The sequence below is a fragment of the Hoplias malabaricus genome, chromosome 13, assembly GCF_029633855.1.
Source record: "Hoplias malabaricus isolate fHopMal1 chromosome 13, fHopMal1.hap1, whole genome shotgun sequence".
Classification (NCBI taxonomy): domain Eukaryota; kingdom Metazoa; phylum Chordata; class Actinopteri; order Characiformes; family Erythrinidae; genus Hoplias; species Hoplias malabaricus.
Window position 1 is genome coordinate 32,303,557 of NC_089812.1, and position 27,858 is coordinate 32,331,414.

At 40.1% G+C, this 27,858-nt stretch overlaps 1 protein-coding gene and 1 pseudogene across 1 annotated transcript; both read right to left on the minus strand.

The window, feature by feature from the left end:
- Positions 1-1,852: 1,852 nt before the first annotated feature.
- On the minus strand, positions 1,853-8,985 carry LOC136665294 (immunoglobulin lambda-1 light chain-like; annotated as a pseudogene).
- A 3,457-nt stretch (positions 8,986-12,442) lies between these two features.
- LOC136665215 (immunoglobulin lambda-1 light chain-like) lies at positions 12,443-27,858 on the minus strand. Its single transcript, XM_066642804.1, has 7 exons — positions 27,819-27,858; positions 27,581-27,725; positions 17,562-17,629; positions 15,649-15,705; positions 15,224-15,557; positions 13,536-13,576; positions 12,443-12,856 (listed from the first exon to the last, which is right to left on the minus strand). The coding sequence occupies exons 1-7, from the start codon at positions 27,856-27,858 to the stop codon at positions 12,534-12,536; spliced, it is 1,008 nt and encodes a 335-aa protein (XP_066498901.1). The 3' UTR covers positions 12,443-12,533.

Consider the following 27,858-nt stretch of genomic DNA (forward strand, 5'->3'; position numbering starts at 1 on the left):
GTACGAAACTAAAAATGGTGAGTACAAAAACCGGTGGAGTACGAAAACATGTAGGAAACAAAAAATGAGGGGATTACAAAAGAAGTTTGGAAACGAAAATGGCTAGGAAACTACAAAACTGGTGGTGTATGAAAATGAGTAGGAAACGAAATCAGGTGGAGTAGAAAATATATGTGCTAAACTGACACAATATTAAAAACAACGCTTTCTGGACCTGCCATACAATTTAACATCTTTTTTCTTGCTGCTGCAGAATAGATGGAAATGAGGTAAACTGAAAAATATTCACCCACAGCAAAATTTTGTTGCACATAGGTTGGTTTGTAACGGCTCAGCAGACATAATAGTGATGCTCCTAAAATTCTTGTAAGAAATAGAATGAGACATAAAGGAGACAAGATGAGAGAGATAAATGAGAGTGTATGGTTCAATTTATCTGGCAACTTTATCTGAAACACTTTATGATTTACTCAGATCTCCCCTAGGTCTGGCATTTGTTTGGCAGTGTTTGTTTTTCAAAAGAAACACAGGGCTTTCAGATTCATATGGTGTGTGTGTGTGTGTGTGTGTGTGTGTAATATAGGGAACTGTGTTTAGTGCTTTAAACAAAGTGTGAGGCAGATAATGTGCTTATGGTTTAGTGTAACTCATGTACCATACAGATATGCTATGAGTTATAAGTTTCCTAATCTACAGGTTTTGGGTTTTACCTACTGGTGAAAACAAACAAACAAACAAACAAACAAAAACAACTACTAATGGTTAATCTTCTAAACACTTCCAAGACTATTAACATATGCAAATTAACACATTTTCCCAGCTATTAAAACAATACTTAAATAACATTAAAAGCAGTACATACTAGAGTAAGCACCTTTTTTAAACAGTGAAGAGGTGTGATTGTATCCCTGAACATTTGTTGTTGTTCCTCCATTTGTTGATGGAGGTGCATCTAATGAGAGATTAGATGAGAGAGCAGTGAAGGGAGTGTACTTCATAATTTTACTTAATTTTATTTTCAACTATTAAGTTAATTTGTTTTACCAATAATAAAATAAAACAATAACTCATCATTGCATTTGTTACCAGCATGGGTTTCTACACTTGAAAGTAGAAATGGAAACTTGTCTTGATTTGCATAGAGTTAAAATAACAGCACAGAACTGAGCAGGTGTATCCTGTGTCTTAATGTGTGATGTGTCTCAATTCTGCGGACAGATGACGCTCTTCACTAATAGTCCATAGGTCACGGTCTACGGTTCACAACGTGGTCACTGAGCACATCCCCTTTTCGACATTTTGTTTATTCCATGTCACATAAAAAGGACTTTCACGTTTTTTTTTAGCGTTTTAATTTGTATATCTGTTGTTTGAGTAGCAGTAAAACTTAAATATAAAGATATGAACTTAAGTCTTTTAGCTCTTTTTGAGTGTAATTTAAGCCTCAGGATCTGAATCTCTCACTGGAGCCTGACATTTGAATTCACTCTCTGTACTGCACTTGTCTGGACAGTGACCACTGACTCTGATCTGCTTTAGATCATTATTTTTCATTTCCAGTGACATTATCAGTGACCACAGGTTTCACAACATCTCAGTGTAGCTGAATGTCCATATCTCTCTTCAATCTACAGTCAGTTTATTATCTTATCATTTTATAATCCTGTAGAAACATGTTTCACTCCTTTAGTCATTCTCACTCTTATTCTCTACATGTGTTTCATTGAGCTGCTGAGGTCTCTGATTAATATCTAGAACATTATACTGGACTCTCCATCACCATGAAAAATGAACAACAGTTTCTTTAGTAATGCATTTTATTAAACTTCAGCAAACAAACATGTTATAAAACAGAAAAGATAAATGACTACGTCAGCAGGAGATGATCCAGTGTTTGTTAATGACGTCAGCGTTCTGTCACTACACGTTAAACTACTGTTTCTATGAAGCTCTGTTACTGTGAAGAATAAAAGAATGAAGATGTATCAGATGTGATCAGGTTCAGACGATACATTCAGACTTCTTCAACTTTTTACTGGCGGTTTTTGAGGCAGAAGACACTTGACACGTTACGTCTTTATCTTTCTCCCACTCTGACCTCTCAATGGTCAAAAAGCTGCTCAGTCTGAATTTCTTATTGGTTTGCTGCTCTGCAGAGCCAGTGGTCACTCCACTGCTGACCGCTTTACTGTCCACCAGCCAGCTCACATCAGCAAACCCAGTGGGCATATCACTGACCACACACACTAGAGTGGCTTTGTTAGACTTCAGCTCTTCACTGGACGGAGGGAAGAGGGTCAGAACAGGAGCCGGGGCAGAAGCGTCTGATCAGAGAAACAGATAAAGACATGATTTAATACACTACAAACAATGCGAATTAAACATTTTTGTCATGTTCTAATGGAACACTCCTGTTCTAACACTTCATTTGATTTAAATGAGTTAATTGAACTTATACTTTGTCTTATAGAGTGTGTAGTAAATATTAAACTGTTTTACATATAAACATTTTATTTATTATTATTTTTAAATGACTTAATGCATAGTTTGCTTAACTTTAAAGTAGTTTTACTGAGATTTTTGGAAAGCTGTGGTCAGGTGATGTTATTTTGTTTTATTCTCAAACTCAGTAATAGACGACAAACTCAGTTATGGCTAAGGCTTCATATTTAATATAGAAAATATATTTTAACATATAATTTATTTTGGAAAAAATAAAATACAAAGTCTTCCAAAAAGTTTACCCAGACCTCGTTTTATGGCATATTTATTAAACATATTTTACATTTAGCAGATAATTTGTAATTATACTTTAAAATAAAGGACATGTGTTGAAAGCTATTGCTTATTTTCCAGTAAAAAAATCAATAGAACTTATCTGTGGCATCAAAACATGCATCAGACAGCAATGAGAGCAATGTAACTTCAGCAATAGCTGACTTACAGCATACTTTCCAATCAGCAAGTACTGTTTTCATATTTATCCACTATCAAATTTCACAACAGAGGAACACAGTCAGGTTTTGATTCTGAAATTATAGATCATTGATCTTCCTTTGGTTCATGTCTGCCTCCAACTCTAATGCTCTCCTTCTTTTAAACACACAATAAAAATAGACAAAATCCTTATTCAGTGTTATAAAGTAGCAGTTTGTATTAAAGCTGAGTCTGAAACATTAAAGAAGTGAAGTGTAGATAAAGAGAAGAGTTTCTTACCGGTGACGAACAGCTTTGTTCCTTGTCCGAATACCACAGTGCTTCATTTCATATCATCACCCGTACATGAACCTCCTCAGTTTCAGAAGTGAAAGTAGCGCAACTGAAACCTCCTCTAGACTTCAGCTCTCTCTTCTACTGTCTGTGATCAGCACTGAGTCCTTCCACATCCCGTTTCAGTTTCTGGGAATTCCACAGCTCTGTTCTCCTGGGATTTCTGCCCATGTTTGGTCTAAGAGACTCACACTCTACTGTTTTGCTGTAGCTGTGGATTTGCTGTACTCAGTAAAATGGAGAAGTGAGTGTGAACAGTGAGGTGGTTTTTGTCCTGCTCTCTATCACTGTGATACAGCTAGACCAGAGTCCCATATTTGACAGTAATACACTGCAGAGTCTCCTACCTCCACTTTACTGATTATTAGCTGGTAGTCCATGCTTGTAGAGGCTTCAGAATCGAAGCGCACAGTTGTAAAATTATCTCCATATTTAGAGTGAGAATTGTAAGAAAGATCAAACTTCAACACAAACTGAGGAGCTGCTTGTGGAATCTGTTTATACCAGTAGACAGAGTTGCCTTCATCCTTTGCGACGTTACAGTTCAGACTGACAGTGCTGCCTGGCTCTGTTTGCACTGAAGGGGTTTGTGTTACAATTTTCTGTGAAGTGACCCCTGAAACATAAAGCAACATTGAAGTGTATGAGCAACAATCACATTTCACACACACTCCTAGTCACACACACACCTCACCAGTGTAGAGAGAAAAACAGGAGGAGAGATCTTACATGCCAGAGCAGGGAGTAGAACACAGAGAGTTGGCAGCATGTTGTCTGTGTGATCAGCAGAGGGATGAACAGAGTGGAGGATGAAGAGAGGAGAGAGTGGAGGGAGCTTTCATAGGGAACTGAGGGAGGGACCTGAATCTCTAATCAGCCAATCAGCTGAGACTTTCTTCACTGACACAATTATAGTGCACTGTTTCTGCAGTGGGGAATGTTTTCAGAGACTGTATTTATTAGCCACATGCATGATTTAATACAGTGTGAGAGTAGTTAATAAAATTATGGGGCAGCACGGTGGCGCAGCAGGTAGTGTTGCAGTCAGGGACCTGCAGGTTGTGGGTTCGATTCCCGCTCTGGGTGACTGTCTGTGAGGAGTGTGGTGTGTTCTCCCCGTGTCCGCGTGGGTTTCCTCTGGGTGCTCCGGTTTCCTCTCACAGTCCAAAAAAAAAAACATGTTGGTAGGTGGATTGGTGACTTAAAAGTGAGTGTGAGTGAATGTGTGTCTGTGTTGCCCTGTGAAGGACTGGCGCCCCCTCCAGGGTGTATTCCTGCCTTGCGCCCAATGATTCCAGGTAGGCTCTGGACCCACCGTGACCCTGAATTGGATAAGCGGTTACAGATAATGAATGTGTTTACAGTTGTGTCCTATGGGTTTTAGGTTGTGATGTGGTGTATTACTGTTCTATTCTTATATATATATGACATATAACTGTGTGGAGTAAATCATAATTTTTTAAGAATCTTAAACGTGTTTCAAAAAGTCCCACTTCTAGCAATGGGTTGTGTTACTGAAAAATTGAAAATGAGTATTTAGTTCAACATATAGGTGATTAAGACTAGACAGGATGAATTTATAGATTTCATGATTGTGAGTGAAAATCTTCTTGTTTGTGGGTTTTATAAGTGTGGGTATACATTTAAACTGAAAAAGGCTGCCTAATAAACAAAGCTTATGTGATCTTCAGAAGAGTGTCACATTGTGTTTTTGTAACAAGATCTCAATCCGTTTTCTTATATGTATCAATTTTACAAAGCATATCACTTCTCCATTTTGGTCTCTGATTCAAAATGATTATTTAATAGGAGTTTATGTTTCTACAGCTGTGTGAAAGCAGAAGTGAATGTGAAGAGTGACAAGATTTTTGTTGTGGTGTAAATCACTGTCATACATGCTCATTAACAGAGCTGTAATATGTGTGACAGTAATACACTGCAGAGTCTCCTACCTTCACTGTATCAATAATCAAAGTGTAATCAGACTGAGATGAGTATGTTGATGTGAATTTAGGAGACGAGAAGCCAGATCCATATGAAGGAGAGCTATAGCTGTTATGATTCCTTAACACAAACTGTGGAGCTCCTCCTGGAATCTGTTTATACCAATGAGGACCACTGCCAGTAACAGTCCCCAGATTACAGTGCAGAGTGGTCTTCTCTCCTTTAGTGGCTGTGAGAACAGGGGGCTTCTGGGTCACCATAGTCACACCACTGACACCTGCAATAAAAGCAGCATCCATGTTACATTAGTTGATGCTCACATTAGATGGAGGTAAATGCTGAGGAGCTCCAGTGTTGTGAAATCTTACATGAGAGAGCAGTGAAGAGAGTGCAGAGTGCTGGCAGCATCTTGTCAGTGTGTGATATACTCTCTGTGCTGAGTGAAGAGATGAGCAGCTGGAGGAGCAGATAAAGGAGAGGGAACAGGGGTGTGCTATAAGAGAGTCAGGAGGGGGGAGAAGGTGGGGGCTGTAGACAACACTAACACACCACGTGTATCATTTACATTCTTGTGCTGTAGAAGGTAATAATTATTTATTTGCATAAAGTTTTGTCAAAATAATTCCTGACATGGAAATACATAATACATATCAAAATACATAAACACTATTAATCCATCCATATAGAAACACTGTCTTATTCCTTGAACGTAGAATATTTCTCATTATAAATCTGATGTAGATGCTGAAATGTTGTGGTAATGAAAAAAGCCTCTGGATTGAGCCTGATATAATGAAGGTACAATGGAGTAACATTCACTACAACCTTGAAAATGATTAATTAGTAATAAACATTACTGGACTAAAGTGATCTCAGCCAAACAATCACTCACTTTAAATTTACATTCTGAGTTTAAATAAAGTTGAATAAACTGCAGCAGAAAATACATCTCGCCACACTTTACAAAAATATCTAGAGTTGTCTTATATTCACTTTAATTTGTGTATGAACCCTGACTAATCAACTGAGGTCACACAACACAAAACATTCTTTTCTATGACTACTTCAGGTATTTTACTGGGATTTAGACGTGAGAGGTGCATACTGAAGGGATGTGACCTGTCCCTGGAATTAAATATTCATCTTTTCAATGTAGTGTTTTTCTTAAAAATATATATTTCTTAATCTTACAAAAAGACATTACTTTTGTTGTGTTTGTGTGGTCTTTGTTCTTTTAATAGACTTCATCATGATGTACAGTGAGATCAAATTTTAGTCCTCACTTGTGGAAATCTCCAGGTCAGTGCACTTCACTCTGATCCTTCACTGCCACCTACCCCCTCTCCTCTCACATTCACATTAACATTAATTCCCACAGTCTGTCTATGAGAGAAAGGGGCAGGGAAAGAATGATGTTTTATAAAACAAACTGCATCAAAGCAATGAGGTCTCATATTTTTGTGATATGAAAACATGCAAATAAACTAAAACTAATTAAAAACAAGAGACAGAAGACCCCAGATTAGGTTGCTGGTTTGATTCCCTGCAAAGGGGCCGGAGGTATGGAGAAACAGCACTGTCTCTTCCCTCAACATCCATGGCTGATGTATCCTTGAACAAAGCACCTAACCCCCAACTTCTCCCCAGGCACTGTTATGGCTGCCCTTCCCTCTGTGTGTGTGTGTGTGTGTGTAATCACTGCCCTAGTGCACCAGTGTGTGTGTGTGTTCACTGCCACTGAGAGGTTAAATGAGGAAGCACAGTTTGGTTAAACTGCTGCACAATGACAAGAAAAGCATGTTTTGTTTTATTCAAATTCAGTTCCGAGGTGTGAAAAATAAACCTCAGCTGATTTCTTTGAAAAACAGAGAAAGTGATGGATTGAGAGAAATTCTTCTTTCACTCAACCACCTCCAATTCTTTTTACCAGTCGTGGAGATCACATCCAAGACCTTCCAGTCCAAAGTCCGCTTCTTTATTAGGCCACAGCTGCGCCTCTGACTTTTGCAAACTGATTGTTTCAAGAAAAAACACATGATGTAAGAAATTGTTTGGACTTATCTTAAAGCTGATGGAGCATCCAGAGTGTAGCCCTTCATGCTGATCGAGGATGAACAAGATGTAAGACACTGCTTAAGTAGCCGTACTGAGAGATGATACACAGTGGTTTTCACTGAGTAATTATTAGGTTTTGATTTGCTTTAAAGACATAGATGAATTTACATTGTATATTTTATTATAACAAAAATCCTCATGTTTTGATCAGTGGGATTTAAATGAGATTTTTACTATAGTTCTATAATCCATTGGGAGCAGGTGGAGAGAGTCTGCATCTGCAGATTTAATGGGAGTTTAATTGTCTTCTCCACATTTGATATTTAATTTCATGTAGCTTTTTGTACCTTCGAGATTGAATTGTTTTGTTGCCCTTTTCTCTTTCTTTTCTCATTTCTTATATATATCTTTTCTCTTCCATAATTTCTTCATTTTGTCTGCCTTTTAATACTGAAATAATTTTCAAATAAATTTTGGTATCTGTTAAATGTTAACCTTTCCTCTTCCCCTTGAGTAATATAGGGTCCTGTGCATGATACTGTGTTTCTACAGCTGTGTTAAAGCAGAAGTGAATGTGGACTTAATTTAGTGAAACACTGTTGAGGGGCGGTGCCTACCTGGTGACCACTGTGAAGGACCATAAACAGCCACGTCAACCTTAGTGTTGAGGGGTAGGATTCAAACAACAGTGTTTATGTACAGCATGTACAGTGACATATAATATTAATCATGTTACAGTGACCCCGCCTTGCGCCCAATGATTCCAGGTAGGCTCTGGACCCACCGCAACCCTGAATTGGATAAGCGGTTACAGATAATGAATGAATGAATGAATGAATGTTACAGTGATTTGTAAATTGTAATGATGATACAGTAGAACTCTTTATTATTACATGACATTTATTTATTCCACTGTTTTTTTTAGGTAAAATTGTGGCAAAATTAATTTGGCACTGAATTTGAACCTTACAAGTGATTAGAGTAAGATGTTTTCTGCATTGCAGAAAAACCTAACACAAAATATTAATAGAAGGACCTGCTAGCCTGTTAGCTGAAGGTATAATTGACCAGCTTGATTTTAGTTTATTTATTTTTTTGTACTGCCATCTATTAAAACACTCTTTAAATATAATAAAACACTAAATACCCAAGTCAATATTATATGTTCCTCTTAAGGACATTATACTTCCACAGCTGTGTGAAAGCAGAAGTGAATGTGAGCAGTGAGGAGGTTTTTGTCATGGTGTGAATCACTGTGGTACGTTCTCTTGAGCAGAGCTGTAATATGTGTGACAGTAATACACTGCAGAGTCTCCTACCTCCACTGTATCAATAATCAAAGTGTAATCAGACTGAGACGAGTGTGTTGATGTGAATTTAGGAGACGAGAAGCCAGATCCATATGAAGGAGAGCTCCAGCTGTGATAATTCTTTAACACAAACTGCGGAACCCCTCCTGGAACCTGTTTATACCAACGAGCATCATTATTAACAGACCCCAGATTACAGTGCAGAGTGGTCTTCTCTCCTTTAGTGGCTGTGAGAACAGGGGGGTTCTGGGTCACCATAGTCACACCACTGACACCTGCAATAAAAGCAGCATCCATGTTACATTAGTTGATGCTCACATTAGATGGAGGTAAATGCTGAGGAGCTCCAGTGTTGTGAAATCTTACATGAGAGAGCAGTGAAGAGAGTGCAGAGTGCTGGCAGCATCTTGTCAGTGTGTGATGACTCTCTGTGCTGAGTGAGGAGGTGAGCAGCTAGAGGAGCAGATAAAGGAGAGAAAGCAGGGGGGTGCTATAAGAGTCAGGAGGAGGCAGGAAGGGGTGTTCAACTACACCACACCCAATGGATCACACTTAACTATAATGTGCCGTGGAACAGAGCTGAAATACGAATTGCATTTAAATTGAAATTGAAAATTGAGAAAGTGTTTTTTGTTTTTCAAATCAAGAAAGCTGCAATATTAATTACAGTTTACATTTTATAGGTCTTAATAATGCTTAAGTGATGACATTTGAATAGTTAGACCAATCAGAAACTGGCGCTGTGTATCTGACCACAGTTAAATTAAACCCTGGCATTTTACAGTCAGTGTTCAAATTTAAAGCTTGATCTTCATTGTTATTAATACAGTCTTGTACTTTCATTTGTAGGAAATAATTGTAGTTTAATTCACAGTTGCATGATTGGTTAGGAAAATTGCAATTAGCAGTTTAAAAGCAATGTCCACAATTGTGGGGAAATGAAGTTCTCCTTCGTTTGTTTGCACTCAGAAGCGCAACATCTTTTAGGGTGGAATGGTGTGTTTGAGGACAAAAAATGCCCATTGTTTCAATGTGGCTGAAGTTAAATTTTCTGTAAATTTTTATTCACAGTATGAATCACCACAGAAACTAATTGGTAACTTAAGTTGTTTAGTTCTGTAGCACTTTCCATCTGTGTTTCATGTCATACAGTTAGCAGCCTCCAGAATTTAGAATGGTTCCTACCTAAATAATCTGAACCAGCAAAATTAAGGCTGGTTACCCACCAATGGAACAGGAGTAAAGCAATATCCTGAATTATCTCAGTGTTTCAGATTACTACAATGGAGTGTCCAGGATTTTAGATATGAGGCAGTGCAAGAGCACAACATCATCTTTGTGCTTATTTACAACATACACATTGTTATCTGGAGTGACATATAAATGTAATCAGGTTTAATTGATGGAGGGCAGTGTAAATTTAGGATTCTTGCCAGAAATATTTTTATTATTAGTGGTGTGAAATGAGTTCTTCTTGGAGCAGAGAATAGAAACCTTGTCTTTATTGTAGGAGGAAGCTGTGTCATCCAAAATGCTGCACCAATCACAGCATCTGTGATAATAATAATAAAAAAAAACTGTGAATTTGTGCTTTACATTGATCTATCACAATTAAAAGGGGTTGATCAGCACAAGATGAAGCAGAGAACACAAAACATGTAACGATTCACTGCTTTAATAAAGTTCACAAATGATCAATTCATATTTTATAATTACTAATATAAATGATCAACCATTCTTCTGATGAGATATATACAGTTAGAAGAGCATATCATACCCAACAAACCATGAACCCTGAAAAAAATGTAAGATCTTTTAGTCATCCATCGTTCTAGACAGGCATTCATTTTCTAAATGTTATAATCATGAACGTATAGCAGTGTATCACATTAAAAGTAGATTATCCTCATCAAATGACCACCACGACATTATAGCTAATTTCCATAAGTGTGCATCAACAAACACACAAACAGGACAACACATTTCACCCTAGAACCTCACCACATTTCTGATCTTCATTTGAATTATTTATTTATTTATTTAATTAATTGAAGCACCAGATGGAACTGAACTGGTTTGTATCCATTAACTCATTCCAAAGACTGAGTCATTCACATACATACTCACCTTTAGTTAATGCTTTACAAGGGAGCTATTTCTCACTCAGTTTAGGAACTGATTCACAAAGGGGATGCCATTATTTCACATCAAAGACATTATGTGTCGTTTAAACAATACTAACAATATTTCAACAGAATTTACCCATTTTATTTGTGTAAACTCATGTTACTCAAATTTATATAAACAAATCAAGATCATTACATAGCATAAGTATAGTAGTGTTTATTCTCATTAAATTCATACACACACTAACATCTAGTCCCATCTATTCAAACATTAATTAAATAACAGCAAATGCAGCACAATGCCCAATTGTGTAGAGTAGGATCCTGTTGATATTACTGTACTTCTACTGCTGTCAAAAAGCAGAAGTTAATGTCTGAATCACTGTGCAATGTATCTTTCTGCAGAGTTATCCCATGTGTTACAGTAATACACTGCTGAGTCTCCTACCTCTACTTTATCAATGATCAAAGTACAGTCAGATACCGATGAACATTCTGATGTGAATTTAGGAGACGAGAAGCCAGATCCATATGTAGAGCTTTGGCCAATGTAATTACTTAACACAAACTGCGGATCTCCTCCTGGAACCTGTTTATACCATCGAGTAGTTTGATCAAAAACAGACCCCAGATTACATTGTAGAGTGATCTTCTCTCTTTTAGTGGCTGTGAGAACAGGGGGCTTCTGGGTCAAAACAGTCACACCACTGACACCTGCAATAAAAGCAGCATCCATGTTACATTAGTCGATGCTCACATTAGATGGAGGTAAATGCTGAGGAGATCCAGTGTTGTGAAATCTTACATGAGAGAGTCGTGTCCTTCATAATTTTACTTAATTTTATTTTCAACTATTAAGTTAATTTGTTTTACCAATAATAAAATAAAACAATAACACATCATTGCATTTGTTACCAGCATGGGTTTCTACGCTTGAAAGTAGAAATGGAAACTTGTCTTGATTTGCATAGAGTTAAAATAACAGCACAGAATTGAGCAGGTGTATCCTGTGTCTTAATGTGTGATGTGTCTCAATTCTGCGGACAGATGACGCTCTTCACTAATAGTCCATAGGTCACGGTCTACGGTTCACAACGTGGTCACTGAGCACATCCCCTTTTCGACATTTTGTTTATTCCATGTCACATAAAAAGGACTTTCACGTTTTTTTAGCGTTTTAATTTGTATATCTGTTGTTTGAGTAGCAGTAAAACTTAAATATAAAGATATGAACTTAAGTCTTTTAGCTCTTTTTGAGTGTAGTTTAAGCCTCAGGATCTGAATCTCTCACTGGAGCCTGACATTTGAATTCACTCTCTGTACTGCACTTGTCTGGACAGTGACCACTGACTCTGATCTGCTTTAGATCATTATTTTTCATTTCCAGTGACATTATCAGTGACCACAGGTTTCACAACATCTCAGTGTAGCTGAATGTCCATATCTCTCTTCACTCTACAGTCAGTTTATTATCTTATCATTTTATAATCCTGTAGAAACATGTTTCACTCCTTTAGTCATTCTCACTCTTATTCTCTACATGTGTTTCATTGAGCTGCTGAGGTCTCTGATTAATATCTAGAACATTATACTGGACTCTCCATCACCATGAAAAATGAACAACAGTTTCTTTAGTAATGCATTTTATTAAACTTCAGCAAACAAACATGTTATAAAACAGAAAAGATAAATGACTACGTCAGCAGGAGATGATCCAGTGCTTGTTAATGACGTCAGTGTTCTGTCACTACACGTTAAACTACTGTTTCTATGAAGCTCTGTTACTGTGAAGAATAAAAGAATGAAGATGTATCAGATGTGATCAGGTTCAGACAATACATTCAGACTTCTTCAACTTTTTACTGGCGGTTTTTGAGGCAGAAGACACTTGACACGTTACGTCTTTATCTTTCTCCCACTCTGACCTCTCAATGGTCAAAAAGCTGCTCAGTCTGAATTTCTTATTGGTTTGCTGCTCTGCAGAGCCAGTGGTCACTCCACTGCTGACCGCTTTACTGTCCACCAGCCAGCTCACATCAGCAAACCCAGTGGGCATATCACTGACCACACACACTAGAGAGGCTTTGTTAGACTTCAGCTCTTCACTGGACGGAGGGAAGAGGGTCAGAACAGGAGCCGGGGCAGAAGCGTCTGATCAGAGAAACAGATAAAGACATGATTTAATACACTACAAACAATGAGAATAAAAGATTAAAAAAAAAATGACTTAAAGCATAGTTTGCTTAATTTTGAAAGGGTTGCATGTAGAAGTTTGGAAAGCTCTTATCTGGTTATTTTATATTCCAAATCAATAATAGACAACAAACGCAATTGTGTCTAATGCGTCATATGTAATGCACAACATGTATTTTAACATATAATTTATATTGGAAAAAATTAAATACAAAGTATGCTTTATAATACCAGACGTGTGATATCTGTTGAGATCTATTTCTAATTTTCCAGTTAGTAAATCAAGAGAACTTATCTGTGGCATCAAAACATATGCATCAGACAGCAATGAGAGCAATGTAACTTCAGCAATAGCTGACTTACAGCATACTTTCCAATCAGCAAGTACTGTTTTCATATTTATCCACTATCAAATTTCACAGCAGAGGAACACAGTCAGGGTTTGATTCTGAAATTATAGATCATTGATCTTCCTTTGGTTTACGTCTACTTCCAACTCTAATGCTCTCCTTCTTTTAAACACACAATAAAAATAGACAAAATCCTTATTCAGTGTTATAAAGTAGCATTTAGATTGCTAAAGCTGAGTCTGAAACATTAAAGAAGTGAAGTGTAGATAAAGAGAAGAGTTTCTTACCGGTGACGAACAGCTTTGTTCCTTGTCCGAATACCACAGTGCTTCATTTCATATCATCACCCGTACATGAACCTCCTCAGTTTCAGAAGTGAAAGTAGCGCAACTGAAACCTCCTCTAGACTTCAGCTCTCTCTTCTACTGTCTGTGATCAGCACTGAGTCCTTCCACATCCCGTTTCAGTTTCTGGGAATTCCACAGCTCTGTTCTCCTGGGATTTCTTCCCACTTCCTGCTCAATAGACTACTTTTCCACTCCACTTTTCTGCTGAAGCTGAGATGTGCTCAGTCAGATGGAGATGTCAGTGTGAACAGTGAGGAGGTTTTTGTCCTGCTCTCTATCACTGTGATACAAATGCTTTAACAGAGTTGTCCCATGTTCCACAGTAATACACTGCAGAGTCTCCTACCTCCACTTTACTGATTATTAGCTGGTAGTCGGTGCTTGTTGAGGCTTTGGATGTGATGCGTGCAGATGGAAAATCATCTCCATATTTATCAGGAGAGCTGCCAGAGTAAAGCAATGTCAACAGAAACTGAGGAGCTGCTTGTGGAATCTGTTTATACCAAGAGACATAGTAGCCTTCATACTTTGCGATGTTACAGTCCAGACTGACAGTGCGGCCCGGCTCTGTTTGCACTGAAGGGGTCTGTGTCACAATTTTCTGTGAAGTGACCCCTGAAACATAAAGCAACATTGAAGTGTATGAGCATCAATCACATTTTACACACACTCCTAGTCACACACACACCTCATCAGTGTAGAGAGGAAAGCAGGAGGAGAGATCTTACATGCCAGAGCAGGGAGTAGAACACAGAGAGTTGGCAGCATGTTGTCTGTGTGATCAGCAGAGGGATGAACAGAGTGGAGGATGAAGAGAGGAGAGAGTGGAGGGAGCTTTCATAGGGAACTGAGGGAGGGACCTGAATCTCTAATCAGCCAATCAGCTGAGACTTTCTTCACTGACACAACTATAGTAAACTGTTTCTGCAGTGGGGAATGTTTTCAGAGACTGTTTATTGGTTACGTACATGATTAAATACAGTGTGTTCCTCATCATGTGTGTGTGTGTGTAGGAGAAATGGAGAGTAGTTAATAAAATGCATGGCTTCCATGATGCGTGAGTGGCTCACTTGTTTGTTAAGTGGGTTTTGTGTGTTTACAGTTGTGTCCTATGGGTTTTAGGTTGTGATGTGGTGTATTACTGTTCTATTCTTATATATATGACATATAACTGTGTGGAGTAAATCATACATTTTTAAGAATCTTAAACTTATTTTCAAAAAGTCCCACTTCTAGCAATGCGTTGTGTTACTGAACAATTGAAAATGAATATTTTGTTCAACATATAGGTGATTATGTCTAGACAGGATACATTTATAGATTCCAGTGCATTTCATAAAGTCATTGTGAGTGAAAATCTTCTTGTTTGTGGGTTTTATTCGTGTGAGTATACATTTAAACTGAAAAAGGCTGCCTAATAAACAAAGCTTATGTGATCTTCAGAAGAGTGTCACATTGTGGTTTTGTAACAATTTCAATTGGTTTTCTTATATGTACCAATTTTACAAAGCATATCACTTTCTCTGATACAAAATGCTTCTTTGATTGGAGTTTCTGTGGGTCTACAGCTGTCTGAAAGCAGAAGTGAATGTGAAGAGTGACAAGGTTTTTGTCGTGGTGTAAATCACTGTGATACATGCTCATTAACAGAGCTGTCATATGTCTGACAGTAATACACTGCATAGTCTCCTACCTCTACTTTATCAATGATCAAAGTGTAATCAGACGGAGACGAGTGTGTTGATGTGACTTTAGGAGACGAGAAGCCAGATCCATATGAGGGTGCACTAACGCTGTGCATATAATACAAAACATTCTGTGGAACTCCTCCTGGAATCTGTTTATACCAACGTACTCCACTGTTAGTAACAGAACCCAGATTACAGTGAAGAGTGATCTTCTCTTCTTTAGTGGCTGTGAGAACAGGGGGCTTCTGGGTCACCACAGTCACACCACTGACACCTGCAATAAAAGCAGCATCCATGTTACATTAGTTGATGCTCACATTAGATAGAGGTAAATGCTGAGGAGCTCCAGTATTGTGAAATCTTACATGAGAGAGCAGTGAAGAGAGTGCAGAGTGCTGGCAGCATCTTGTCAGTGTGTGATGACTCTCTGTGCTGAGTGAAGAGAGGAGCAGGTGGAGGAGCAGATAAAGTAGATAGTAGTGGTGTACTATAAGAGTCAGGAGGAGAGAGGGAGGGGTCTCTTTAACTTTGTATATGAAATCTGACTAATCAACTGAAGTTAGACCACGTAAAACATTTATTTCTATGACTACATTTCTACAATGGATTGTGTTTGTTCTCTTCATAAACATCGTCATGATGTACAGTCAAACTTCAGTCTGGCTACTTGTAGCTTCTATTTATAGTGGCAGAGTATGTGTTTATTTATTGGTGGTGCTCTTTTAGTGATATTTTACAAAGATTGTCTAACCCAGAAACTATTTCTCTCGGATTTCCATGAGTTTCCTGAACCATGTCGCAGACGGTTGGATTTCCCTGCTGCAAATGAAAACAGAGTCAGTTTATGTTCATCTGTGACTGTAGTTACAATAAAGAAAGATGACTTACAATGATGCATATGTAGCGGAGTAACAGTATTTGAGTTATGTTTAATGGTGATTATCACTTATAATAATTATTATTATTACTGAATTAAATGACAAAGATATTAATAATCTATAAAATATTGAAATACTGTCAACGCTAAGGGAATGAGTTCTCAGGATTTTCAGACTCTTAAAGAACAAACTCCACACATGTATTATTTCAAATAATGGAAACACTTTATTAAAAGGAAAGAAAATAGGTTGATAAACATAGCACAATCGTCAAAATCTCACGGAATCAATGCAGGTGAAACCAGTTCGAATTTAATACTTGGCTAGGCTATATGACTTGTGAATGATGTGTTGCTAAATGATTTAATTAGGGTATAATTTTAAGAGACTTAATTCGATATCAGCTCTGAAGATGACGAATTTAGCTTACTTTTGTCGTTATGACCGAGCCGATGGGTCCAGCATATTTTCACTCTGTTCTTCTGGTATTTGACTTGTAACGGCTGAAGTTAGGCTGGTTAGCGGTCCTTTCTCATAGGAGGCGCAGTCACGCCCATTTGGGAGGTCTCTGTTCTCTGATTGGATCCTGGGTCTGGGGTCCACGTGACTAGCTCCAGTTTCACCTCTCCAAAAATTCACATTTTGGACGGATACATAACCTTGATTGAATAAAAGTACTTCATACATACTTGAATATAGCATAATGAGTATACTGGAGTATTTTTATCAAATATATATATATATATATAGGCTATCCACAGAGGAGCTGATTTCTTGTAGCATATCAGACAATAGCATATTCACAAGCTGGATGTGGGCAAGGTCAAGTTGCACTACTGAAAGCAAAGAGTTAACCGTCTGGAGCGTTTTGTTCAAAGCGACACTGTGAGCATTGAGTACTACGACGGTGCCACGTAGGGTTTACCCGATTGTTTGCAAGTGTTGTTGCTGCTTGTTTAATTGGGTTTTAATGTTTGGAATTTCAGCCTGCAATTATCCTACTTGACGTTTGACAGTGGCTACGTTGACGGTGTTCATGGCGGATGTTCCGAGGCTCAGTAGTGATCCCACAGTTGCAGCTGCCATTAGCAATCCCCCTATGAAACGTTTAGATCGTTTGTTAAATCCATTTAATTCTGATTGCGTTACGGTAAACTTTTGTAGCTGGTGGAGCATATGAGTTACGTCAGCTTCGGCATGGCTGATAGCTTCCTCAGTCCATCTAGCTCTATTCCAGCCAGTTTGCAAGGCGGTTATCGGTAGGTTTTTCCTACATGCTTCGGCGGGATTCAACCGTACTAATACTCTCTGGGTATGGAGGCGACAATTAGTGATTAGCAGTCCTGGCTGGTCTTTCAGTATTATTCCGTAGTCAGGACCTGGTTCAATCACTTCAGGAAGCACGGCGGTTCCTAGGGAGCTGACGATCAGGAGAATGAGCAGCGGGGCCATCCTACCGGGAGAGATGCTCATGTTAGATTTAGGGTATTTACGGTGAGCCGTTTTTAGAAAAAATATAAAAATTTTTCCACTGTACCCCCCTTTTGATAAAAGCTTTACGTCTAGGATAAACACTCTACAATAATTGACGATGAGGGACTAGGATCTTGCACCCTGAGTGTCCTCAGTCTGGTTAGAAGCTTGTTGCCTGCTGAAGAGTGAGAGGAAAAGGGGAAAAGGGATAGAAGAACTAAGGTATGAGTAGAAGGCCGAAGTTATTTGTTAACCAACACCCTTCTTGCCTTTGGTTCTATTGTTTATGACCTAACACAAGTGTTAGTATGAGGTATCGAATGTCCATGATGTGCCTTCGCGGGCCCCTTGTTTGGCTAAGCTATCTGCCTGGTCATTGAATTCTTTGTCATCTCCCGGGATTCGGGAGTGACCCCTCACTTTCTTCCAGTAGATCTGCAGCTCATGTGTGTCTACCAAGTGTTCACACGCTGTGAAAAGCTCTTTGTCTTTGACTGGCTTTTTGTTTGATTTGGTGTAGTTGTTGGCTTTCCACAGTTTCAAGTGGCATGTGAAGTGGAGTCTGTGCAGATCACCAACGTTTTTACGCTTTTCTGGACCGCAGGCTGAATTGTGATGAGAATTCCTGCTATTTCAGCATATTGGGAGGACTGAGCACCCAATTTGAACATTAGGGGTTCATGAGGCCAGCCGTTTATTCCGACAATACCCACCCCTGCCATTAGGGTGTGTTCTCAGCGGAACGAACAACCATCTACATATGCAGTGACAAGGTCTTTGCATGTGTTAGGGTCAAAATAGTGGTGGTTAGCCACGGTAGGTATGAGGGTTTCCTGAGTCTGTGGCACTTGGGAAGGAATGTCTCCTTCGCATCACCTGCAGGAGGCAAGGCCTGTGCCTAGAGGGCTCTTGTAGTTTTGTGCGTAACGTACCTCCAAGTCAAAGCTTTGGAGAGCCATTAGCCAGGAGGTTACTTGAGCGTTAGTTACTACACCCTCTCGAATTCGTTGGCTGTTCAGGAAAGTGACTGGCTGATGATGAGTTTCAACAATCACCTTCTGACCACCCAGGTAGTTGGAGAAATGTTTGACTGCCCGCACTGTTGCTAGTAGTGCTTTTTCGCAGTCACTATATTTGTGTTCAGCAGCCAGCATAGTTTTACTAGCATAGGCTATGACACATTTGTCTTTGTCATGTAATTGATACAGAAAGGAGCTGAGACAGTGGTCAGAGAACCCCACTTCTAGGTAGAATTCTTTGCTACTGTCAGGGTAAGCAAGGCATGGGGCCGTGCACAGTTTCGAGTTCAGTGCCTGCATGGCTTGTTCCTGGGCTTCGCCCCAGGTGAATGGAGTATCCTTTTTTAGTAGGTCATAAAGAGGACGGGCTAGGTCCGCATAGTTTTCTATGAATGTCTATCATCATGAGTAGTTGCATACTCCTAAGAAACTACGGAGTTCCTTGAGATTGGTGGGTGCTGCGAGGTCTGTTACCCCTTGCACTCGACTCACTTGTGGTTCAACGCCATCAGTGCTTACGAGCAGATGGACATAATTCACCTTTGTTCTGCACCACTGACATTTGGAGAGTGATATTTTCGCATCTGCTGTTGTGAGCTGGTCAAGAACATGATCAATCTCGTCAATGTGTGCCTGTAGGGAGTGGTTATGCATCCACATATATGAGGATGCCTCGCTCGCGGGCATCAGGGCATGCTTTGTTCAGGGAAACTCAGCTGGAGAGTTGGCACACCCAAAATGGCACAGAGTGAATGTATACTGTCGGTTTGCGAAGGTGAAAGCTAGCTTGTGTTGGTCTTCTGCTTGCACCGGGATGGTCCAGAATCCAGAGGCTACATCGATGGTGGAAAAGTATTTAGCGTTTTGGACCGAAGGAAGTTCTTGCTCTAATTGTGTCATCGGCCACCGAGACAATGGAACCTGTTGATTAAGTTTCCGATAGTCAATGGTCAGGCGCCATTTACCATTGGGTTTTATGACAGGCCATAATGGTGCAGAGTATGTGCTGTTGCAGGGTCGAATTATGCCCTTTTCCAGCAAGTCATCAATGATTTCTTGTACCGGTCCATAGGATGCCAACGGGATTTTGTATTGGCGGACAAATGAGGGTGGTGCTCCTGGACGAGAGGGAATGCACACTGAGTGAATGTCAGTGAGACCACAGTCCGTTGAATCTTTGGCAAAAGATTTTTGGTATTTAAGAAGCACTTCACAGAGTTTCTCGCGTTCCTCTTTGCTTTGGAGGGCATCAGCCTCCTTTAGAACTTGTTCGACTTGAATTATAAATTCAGAGTCAGATAGTTCTTTTGAATTGCGTGGACTCAAAGTGTCTTCTCCCGTTTCTGGGAGAAGAGATGTTTCCCAGGAGGATTCCAGGGATGAATCTAAAGAGCGGACCATGAACGTCATTTGATCATCATCGGCAAAATCTGTCCTGCAAATGGCGTCTGGGTAACCATGTCCAGAGCTTGTACTTACCAACCAACCCAGAGGAGATGAATGAGGAATTGTCAAGGGTTGAGTGGTTTCATTTCGTACGAACAGATAGGTGGACCATGCTCGTGTTTCCACAGAAGGTGTGGCTTCTAGGGTGAGACCTAGTTCAAAGAACTGAGGTGACGGTTGGAAAAGCGCGTGAGCGTGGCTTAAGTGTTTGCCAGGTCGCATGACCAAGCGGATGAACCTGACATACCTCAGGAATAGTTTGTCCTGAGCCTAAGATGCTGGGATCTGAGGACCAGGTTTCTGTCGAAACATCAGTCAAGGACCACAGCACATTATTGAGGGTGTCTACGTGAACATCAAGGCGCACCAAGAAGTAATGGGTGAGTACCCTTTTGTTCCACTGGATGGTTAGAGCACAAATTCCATCAGTGGGTGACATTACTTTTGATGTTGGGTCGAGAGGAAAGCGACAAGGGCTGCTCACCAAAGGAATGTTTGGTTGAGTGAGGCGCAGGGTCTCAAAGAGGGTTTGGCTTATGGCGGACTTGTCAATCCACAGAGCCAGAACGACATTGTCAACATGATGGTTCTGCATTGTGAGGCCGTTCACGATGGGAAGGCCGGGAGTGTCTGTTGGGGAAGGCTTAGTGAAAGTGCACAGAATGTGCTCTGCTGTTCTAACATGGCATTGGGGGCCAGGAAGAGACTGCGTTCTCTGGTGTGGCCACCATGGGCTCAGTTTCCTCCTCCTCAAAGTGAGGGATCTGACTTGGTGGATCTCCTATTGATTCAGGCCAGATTTCAAGGCGGCAACACTGAGCTTCTCTGTGGTGTGGGTTGCAGATGGGCAAAGGCTCATGCACTTGTGCCCAGATTTTGGACCTTTTGAAGTCAATCAGTGGTTCGAAACGATTAAGGAGATCTTTGCCGATGAGGAAGCGAATTGTTTCAAGAGGAGACACATGAACTGGATGCACTAAAGTCATTGGTCCAATGGTTAAGTGTATTAGTGCCATAGAATGGATAGTGAGGCCTGCATGTGAGTACGGCTGAATTTTAAGAGAACAGTTTTGGAGCTGTATCTCCCGATTTTCACGCCGCGCAATGGCTTGAACCTGGTGGAACAAGGTGGAGGTGTCCTATGAATTGTTGTAGGGTGTGTCGCCTTCAATGACCGAAGGGTCATCTGGCGTTAAACCTTCCTTACCGTCTAACTGAACAACCAAGACAGCATTGGAGGGTGTTTGTGAGTCACCCCCCTGTACCATTTGGTCCTCAGCGCTTGCCTGGGTCACAAGGAGATTGCACGGTCAGACTGCACAGAGGTGATAGAAAGAACGTCAGGTTTTTTCTTTTTCTCTTTGCAAATCATTGCAAGCATTCGGCGGATGTCCTCTAACTCCTTAGAGTTAAATTCCTTGCCTTTAAACTTGTCTTTGTCACGCCTTCGTCCTGTCATATCTGTTGTCCCCGGCCATATGCTTTTAGCACAAGGCTATGTTTTGTTTATGTCCTTGTTTCCGCCCTCGTCCCGCCTTTGTTCCGCCTCCTCGTCCGTGTCATGTGTTATACCCGTCCTCGTTATCTGTCCAGGTGTTTCTCATTTGTGTCTGTATTTAAGCCGTCTTGTGTCACGTCCTGTTGGTCGTACATTTCTCATTTCTCCCATGTCTAGTCGGTCGTGTTTTCTTGTCTGTCCGTCTGTCTCCACAGCTTCTCCCCGTCTCTTTTCCTTTGTCGTTGTTTTCGCTTTTTGTCCGTCTGTCACGCTTACCCTGTCTGGTTACCCGTGTTTAATTTAGCCTGCTTTGCTCCGTTTGTTTTCGTTCTGTTTAAGTCTCGTTGTGTTGTTATAAGCCTTTATTAAATATACTGTGTTTTAGCGAGTGCGTCCGCCTCCCTCAATCCGCCCCTCGCTCCTGACAGTCTTTGGCATGATTTTCTTTATTTTGATAACAGTATTTCTCCTTCTTTTCTTTATTAGAATCAGAAGGCTGGTTCTGAGTTACTGAATTACTGAGTTACTGGTACTGAATTAAAATTCACCTGTGCTGAGTACCCTAAGAATAAAGGCTAGTCTGTATGGTGTTCACTTGTGAATCTCTAAAGGAAGACTGTTAGTAGTAGAGTGTAGATGGAAAGTTATTATTATTATTTAAAATTCTGATTAAAGAATTATTAACTAAACAAAAATTTCAAATTAAGGAATTATAAAAGCGAGAGAAATTTTCCAAATTAAAGAATTATTTAAAATAAACGAAAAATAAAAAGACTTTCCCTTTTAACTGTGTTTATGAACTGGTATCAAGTTAAAATGCCAATCTCTAATTACTGCACACTGTATGCTATAGCTGTGTCAGCTTACTGTGTTTCCAAGCCTTTAATCGCAGTTATTCAGATATGCAGTTTAGAGACAGCCACTAGAACTGTAAAACCAGGTCTTGTGAGTGGGAAATAATCTGACAATCTCAATCACGATAGCAAGTTTCTCCACTAGAGGGCACTGAAAGTAAATCTGAATGGCAACAGCAAGTTTCAATATTGGAGTTGAACTTAAATTGCAATACCAGACCGGGACACCAGAGGGTGACAAGCAAGTTTATAATGCAATAGTAACAATGAACACCAGTCGGTGCTGGTGGGAATTAAAATAAACACGACATGAGCAGACACAATGTAACACGAATGGGAATTTCCACTGTAGTGGGAAGTTTTAACACTAGAGGGCATTAACTAAAAAAATCTAAAATGGGAACACAGATTTCGAACACTAAGGTACATTAAAAGGATTTAATTTGTAATGACAGCTTTTAAGCACCAGAGGGCTGCTAAACACTTAAGGTTGCTTCAGCGGACAACCTCCCAACAACTAGAGGGTGTACGGGAATCAAACGTCAAGGGTAACACCACACTTGACCACAAGGAGGAGCACGGGAGGACACGCTTCAATAGACGCTAGTTATGAAGTGATTTCCCTGCAATCATGCACTTTAACCACAAGAGGGAATTAGGCTTCCTCTGTTTTGGGGGCGTTTTGAATTTCCCTCCTTAGTTTTAGCTCCGCCCCTTCAAAGGGGTCGTTTCCTGAATTCGCCTTCAGTCCACCAGGAAAGAGCTGAAGAGCAGACCGCTCTGACACACAAGCCGTATTTTTCCGGCTGTGTTCTTTAGTAACCTCCAATCGCCTAGCGCGCGATTCATTATTAACGCTGGGAGCGACCCAGTTTTAAAACGAGCGGAGGAATTTGGTTCGGTGGTCCTTTGCGCCGGATTTTGTGGCTGAGGGTCGAACCGTAGCAATAACCCACCTTGGAATACGCGCAATGGGGATGCTGAGGCCTTATACAGTTTTATGCATGCAAAATGGTGCAGAGCCACGCACTTCAAAAAGCAACCAAGCTTATTTTCGACGGTACATACCACAGAACAGATTTTCAACAGTAACACACACAACACGAAATTGCCCATATCTAGCTTTGAATCTCAATTGTTATTCAGCAACATAAACAGTGGAAAGGATTTCTCTAACCCAAGCTGAGATTATTCCTCAGTGTGTACAGTCTCTTCATATAAGAGTCTTTTTCCTGCCTCGCGTGGGCGCCAAAAATAAATGTATATCTATATGTAGTAACAGTATTTGAGTTAGTTATGTTTAATGGTCAGTTGGGGATTCCCTTCACAGAGAACTGCTGGCCTGGCTGGTTTTTCCGGAGGGAGGTAGAACGTTCTTCAATGAAGCGCCGTTTCTTCCAATCTTCAGAAGCTGCTTTACGAATCAGTTAGCTAATGCTTATTTTTCGATTTTCACTCTATTCCAGTGGTGGCCTTTATTCTGGCCAAAATAACTTTCACCTGCTTTGATCAGTCGTAAAATTAAACTTTGATTGGGCTACAAACAACGAACACACAAAAAAAAGAAAAGATTACTGACAATTAATCGACGTTTACTCTTTTAGTTTCTGTATTGCACTGCTAACTGACACAAGGCGTCCCTTGTAAGTTGCGTGAAGGTCTTTTCTTTTAAGAGTCTTTGAATAGTCGGCTTGTCAGCATAGAGAGAAGACAAGAGAGCGTAAAGAGCGTAAGGGAGAGCATAAGAAGCGTACGAGTGCCGTACGAGAAGAGATCAAGAAGCGTGGAAGAGATGTTAAGAGAGATTGTAAGATTTCGCGGCTCCCTTTCTCATATGAGGCGCGGTCATTTGGCCCATTTGGGAGGTCTCTGTTCTCTGATTGGATCCTGGGTCTGGGGTCCACATGACTAGCTCCAGTTTCACCTCTCCGAAAATTCACATTTTGGATGGATATATAACCTTGATTGAATAAAAGTATTTCATACATACTTGAATATAGTATAATGAGTATACTGGAGTATTTTTATCAAATATGCATATGTGCATATATATATCGAGTATATTATCAACTATTCTAAATGTTAGAAAGTAATTCATCTTTCTAAATTGAGACAGGAATTTTTCCTCGTGATTGAAACAGTAATTCACATCACTCGATTGGTTAGTAGACAGTCACCTGAGAATAACAGAGGATAACATTAATACACATTGCATAATATATGTTTAGAAATAATGATATATATGCGTCCGGTTATGATGCTTAGAGGGAGAGGGGGCGAAAAGTGATTTCACAAATGTCCACTTGGGGGCACTGTTGGTCCATGCTGTTTTTCTGGTTTGAACTCGCGTTGGAGGTCACCATTGGCAGTCCTGGGCCATCTGTTTATCTGGATAAGATAAGGGTCGCCATCCCGACGCTGATGGTAATAAAGCTGGGGTTCTTTAATCCTGGTCTCTAAGGCTCTGATTGATCTTTTAGGCTTAATGGTGTCATAAAATTTGGGGTTTCCACTTTACATTCCAGAAGAAGAAGGGGGAATAGTCATCTGGTGTGTAAGTTTGAAAATGACTCCTCCTTGTCATCCTGGGGGTCAAGGAAAAGTGTTCTGCTTAGCCTTTGTTGTCAGAAATAGGTGTGTGCGTGAGTTTGTGTGTGTGTGGGGGGGGGTGCGGAGTCTTTCAGCACACACACACACACACTCTGTGGAATGTAGGTCCTGTCCCAAACCTTATCATCAGAGTGGAGAGTCAGAGTCTTAATCTGGGTCCATACTCCACTACACATATGAATAGCACATATATCTAAGCATTAAAGGATTATGTGAGAATTACTGAGCTCTTATACACTCACTATGACCATGTTGATTACTGACTGAGTTCTCACTTGTGGAAATCTCCAGGTCAGTGCACTTCACTCTGATCCATCACTGCCACCTACCCCCTCTCCTCTCACATTCACATTAACATTAATTCACCCCACAATCTGTCTATGAGAGAAAGGGGGCATTAGGTCTCAATTTTGTGATATAAATATGAAACAACGTAAATAAACTAAACATTTTCAAAAATAAGAGACAGAAATTTGCTGGTTCAATCTCCCACAAAGGGGCCGGAGGAGTGAAGAAACAGCACTGTCTCTTCCCTCAACATCCATGGCTGATGAATCCTTGAGCAAGGCACCTAACCCAGAACTGCTCCCTAAGCACTGGGATGAGTGGCTTGCCCTCTGTGTGAGTGTGTGCCCTAGTGCACTAGGGTATGTGTGTGTTCACTGCCACTGAGAGGTTAAATGAGGAAGCACAGTTTGGTTAAACTGCTGCATAATGGCAAGGAAAGCATGTTTCTTTTTTATTCAGTTCAGAGATGTGGAAAAAAAAAAACTACTGATTTTTTTGATAAACAAGAACAAGTCATGGATTGGGGGAGAATTTTTTATAACAAATAAATATTCATGTATTAGATCAGTTGGATTTAAATATACATTTTATGACAGTACTATAATCAAGAGGATGGAAAGTGTCTGCATCTGCAGATTTTATGCGAGTTTAATATTCTGCTCCACTTCTGACATTTAATTTCATGTAGCACTTTTATAACTTTAAGACCTATTGTTTGTTTTTTTTTTTGCCCTTTTCTCTTATCTTTTTATCCCGTTTCCTTCTATAATTTCTGCCTGCCTTTTAATACTGAAATAATTTGTCAAGTAAATTTTGATATATTTTAAATGTTAAACTTTCCTCATCCACTTGAGTAGGTCCCTGTTAAGGATATTGTGCTTCTGATGGCGTCTAAAATAGTGATAGGAATTTCTGCTCTTTTTGGGGAGCCGGCTCTTTTGGCTCCTAAATGGCTCTTTGTTTTACCACTTATTTCCACTCGTACAGAACAATATTACCTACATTTTACATGACTATACGGACAAAACATTATTGTTCAATATTAAAAATAATGTATAGTACTCATTCATTCATCAATTCATTCATTATCTGTAACCGCTTATCCAATTCAGGGTTGCGGTGGGTCCAGAGCCTATCTGGAATCATTGGGCGCAAGGCGGGGGATACACCCTGGAGGGGGCGCCAGTCCTTCACAGGGCAACACAGACACACACTTTATAGTCACCAATCCACCTACCAACGTGTGTTTTTGGACTGTGGGAGGAAACTGGAGCACCCGGAGGCAACCCACGCGGACACGGGGAGAACATACCAACTCCTCACAGACAGTCACCCGGAGCGGGAATCAAACCCACAACCTCCAGGTCCCTGGAGCTGTGTGACTGCGACACTACCTGCTGCACCACCGTGCTGCCTTGCATAGTGTTGCAATGGCCAATTGTTTTATGGCTGTCTTGTAATAACTCACTGATTGCACTCACACATTCAATTGTGTAAATAACAGGATTTTTATTTAAACACCTTAATAAAAAATCACTTGTAAGCTCTGAAATACAGCCAATGGAACCCAAAAGGTAGGTATTACAAAATAGCTTATTAAATTAAATAATCATCCATTTCTGGGTAATAAAATAAACAAAAACTCTGCAATTCAACGGTAGTGATTTAAACAACCACAATTGTCAACAAACATTTAACTGATTTAACATTTTCTTCAACTATTTTTTGGAAGGCAGATTGGCATTCAGGAAAACCAAGTGTCTCAGCTTGGAGGGGTTGATCCGGCCACCCACCCCTTCCTTCCCTGCTTGGTGGTATAACTCTTCGCTGATTGGTACCTTTGCTTGTTCTTCTCTGATTGGTTGAATGACAAGCCTTAGAAAAAAATGGCTCTGTCTTAGACAGGAACCGGCTCTCATCGTTCACTTACAAGAGCCGGCTCTTTGAACCAGTTCGTTTGTGACCGACACATCACTAGTCTAAAAGCAGAAGTGAATGTGGGCAGTGAGCAGTGAGGAGGTTTTTGTCATGGTGTGAATCACTGTGATGCCCACTCACTAACAGATGTGTCCCATGTGTGACAGTAATACACTGCAGAGTCTTCTATCTCCACTGTATCAATAATTAAAGTGTAATCAGACTGAGACAAGTATGTTGATGTGAATTTAGGAGACGAGAAGCCAGATCCATACTTAGGAGAACTCCAGCCATGATAATTCTTTAACACATACTGTGGAACTTCTCCTGGAACCTGTTTATACCACACAACATTATAATTAGTAACAGACCCCAGATTACAGTGCAGAGTGGTCTTCTCTCCTTTAGTGGCTGTGAGAACAGGGGGCTTCTGGGTCACCACAGTCACACCACTGACACCTGCAATAAATATGCAGCATCCATGTTACATTAGTTGATGCTCACATTAGATGGAGGTAAATGCTGAGGAGCTCCAGTGTTGTGAAATCTTACACGAGAGAACAGTGAAGAGAGTGCAGAGTGCTGGCAGCAT

Bases quoted from the DNA above. Each gene is read 5' to 3' on its own strand.
- LOC136665215 (XM_066642804.1), bottom strand. From the start codon at position 27,858: ATGCTGCCAGCACTCTGCACTCTCTTCACTGTTCTCTCGT. The intron at 27,726-27,818 runs GTAAGATTTCAC...TATTTATTGCAG, and splicing joins TCTCTTCACTGTTCTCTCGT to GTGTCAGTGGTGTGACTGTG. The intron at 12,857-13,535 runs GTAAGAAACTCT...TTCTCTGATCAG, and splicing joins AACAAAGCTGTTCGTCACCG to ACGCTTCTGCCCCGGCTCCT.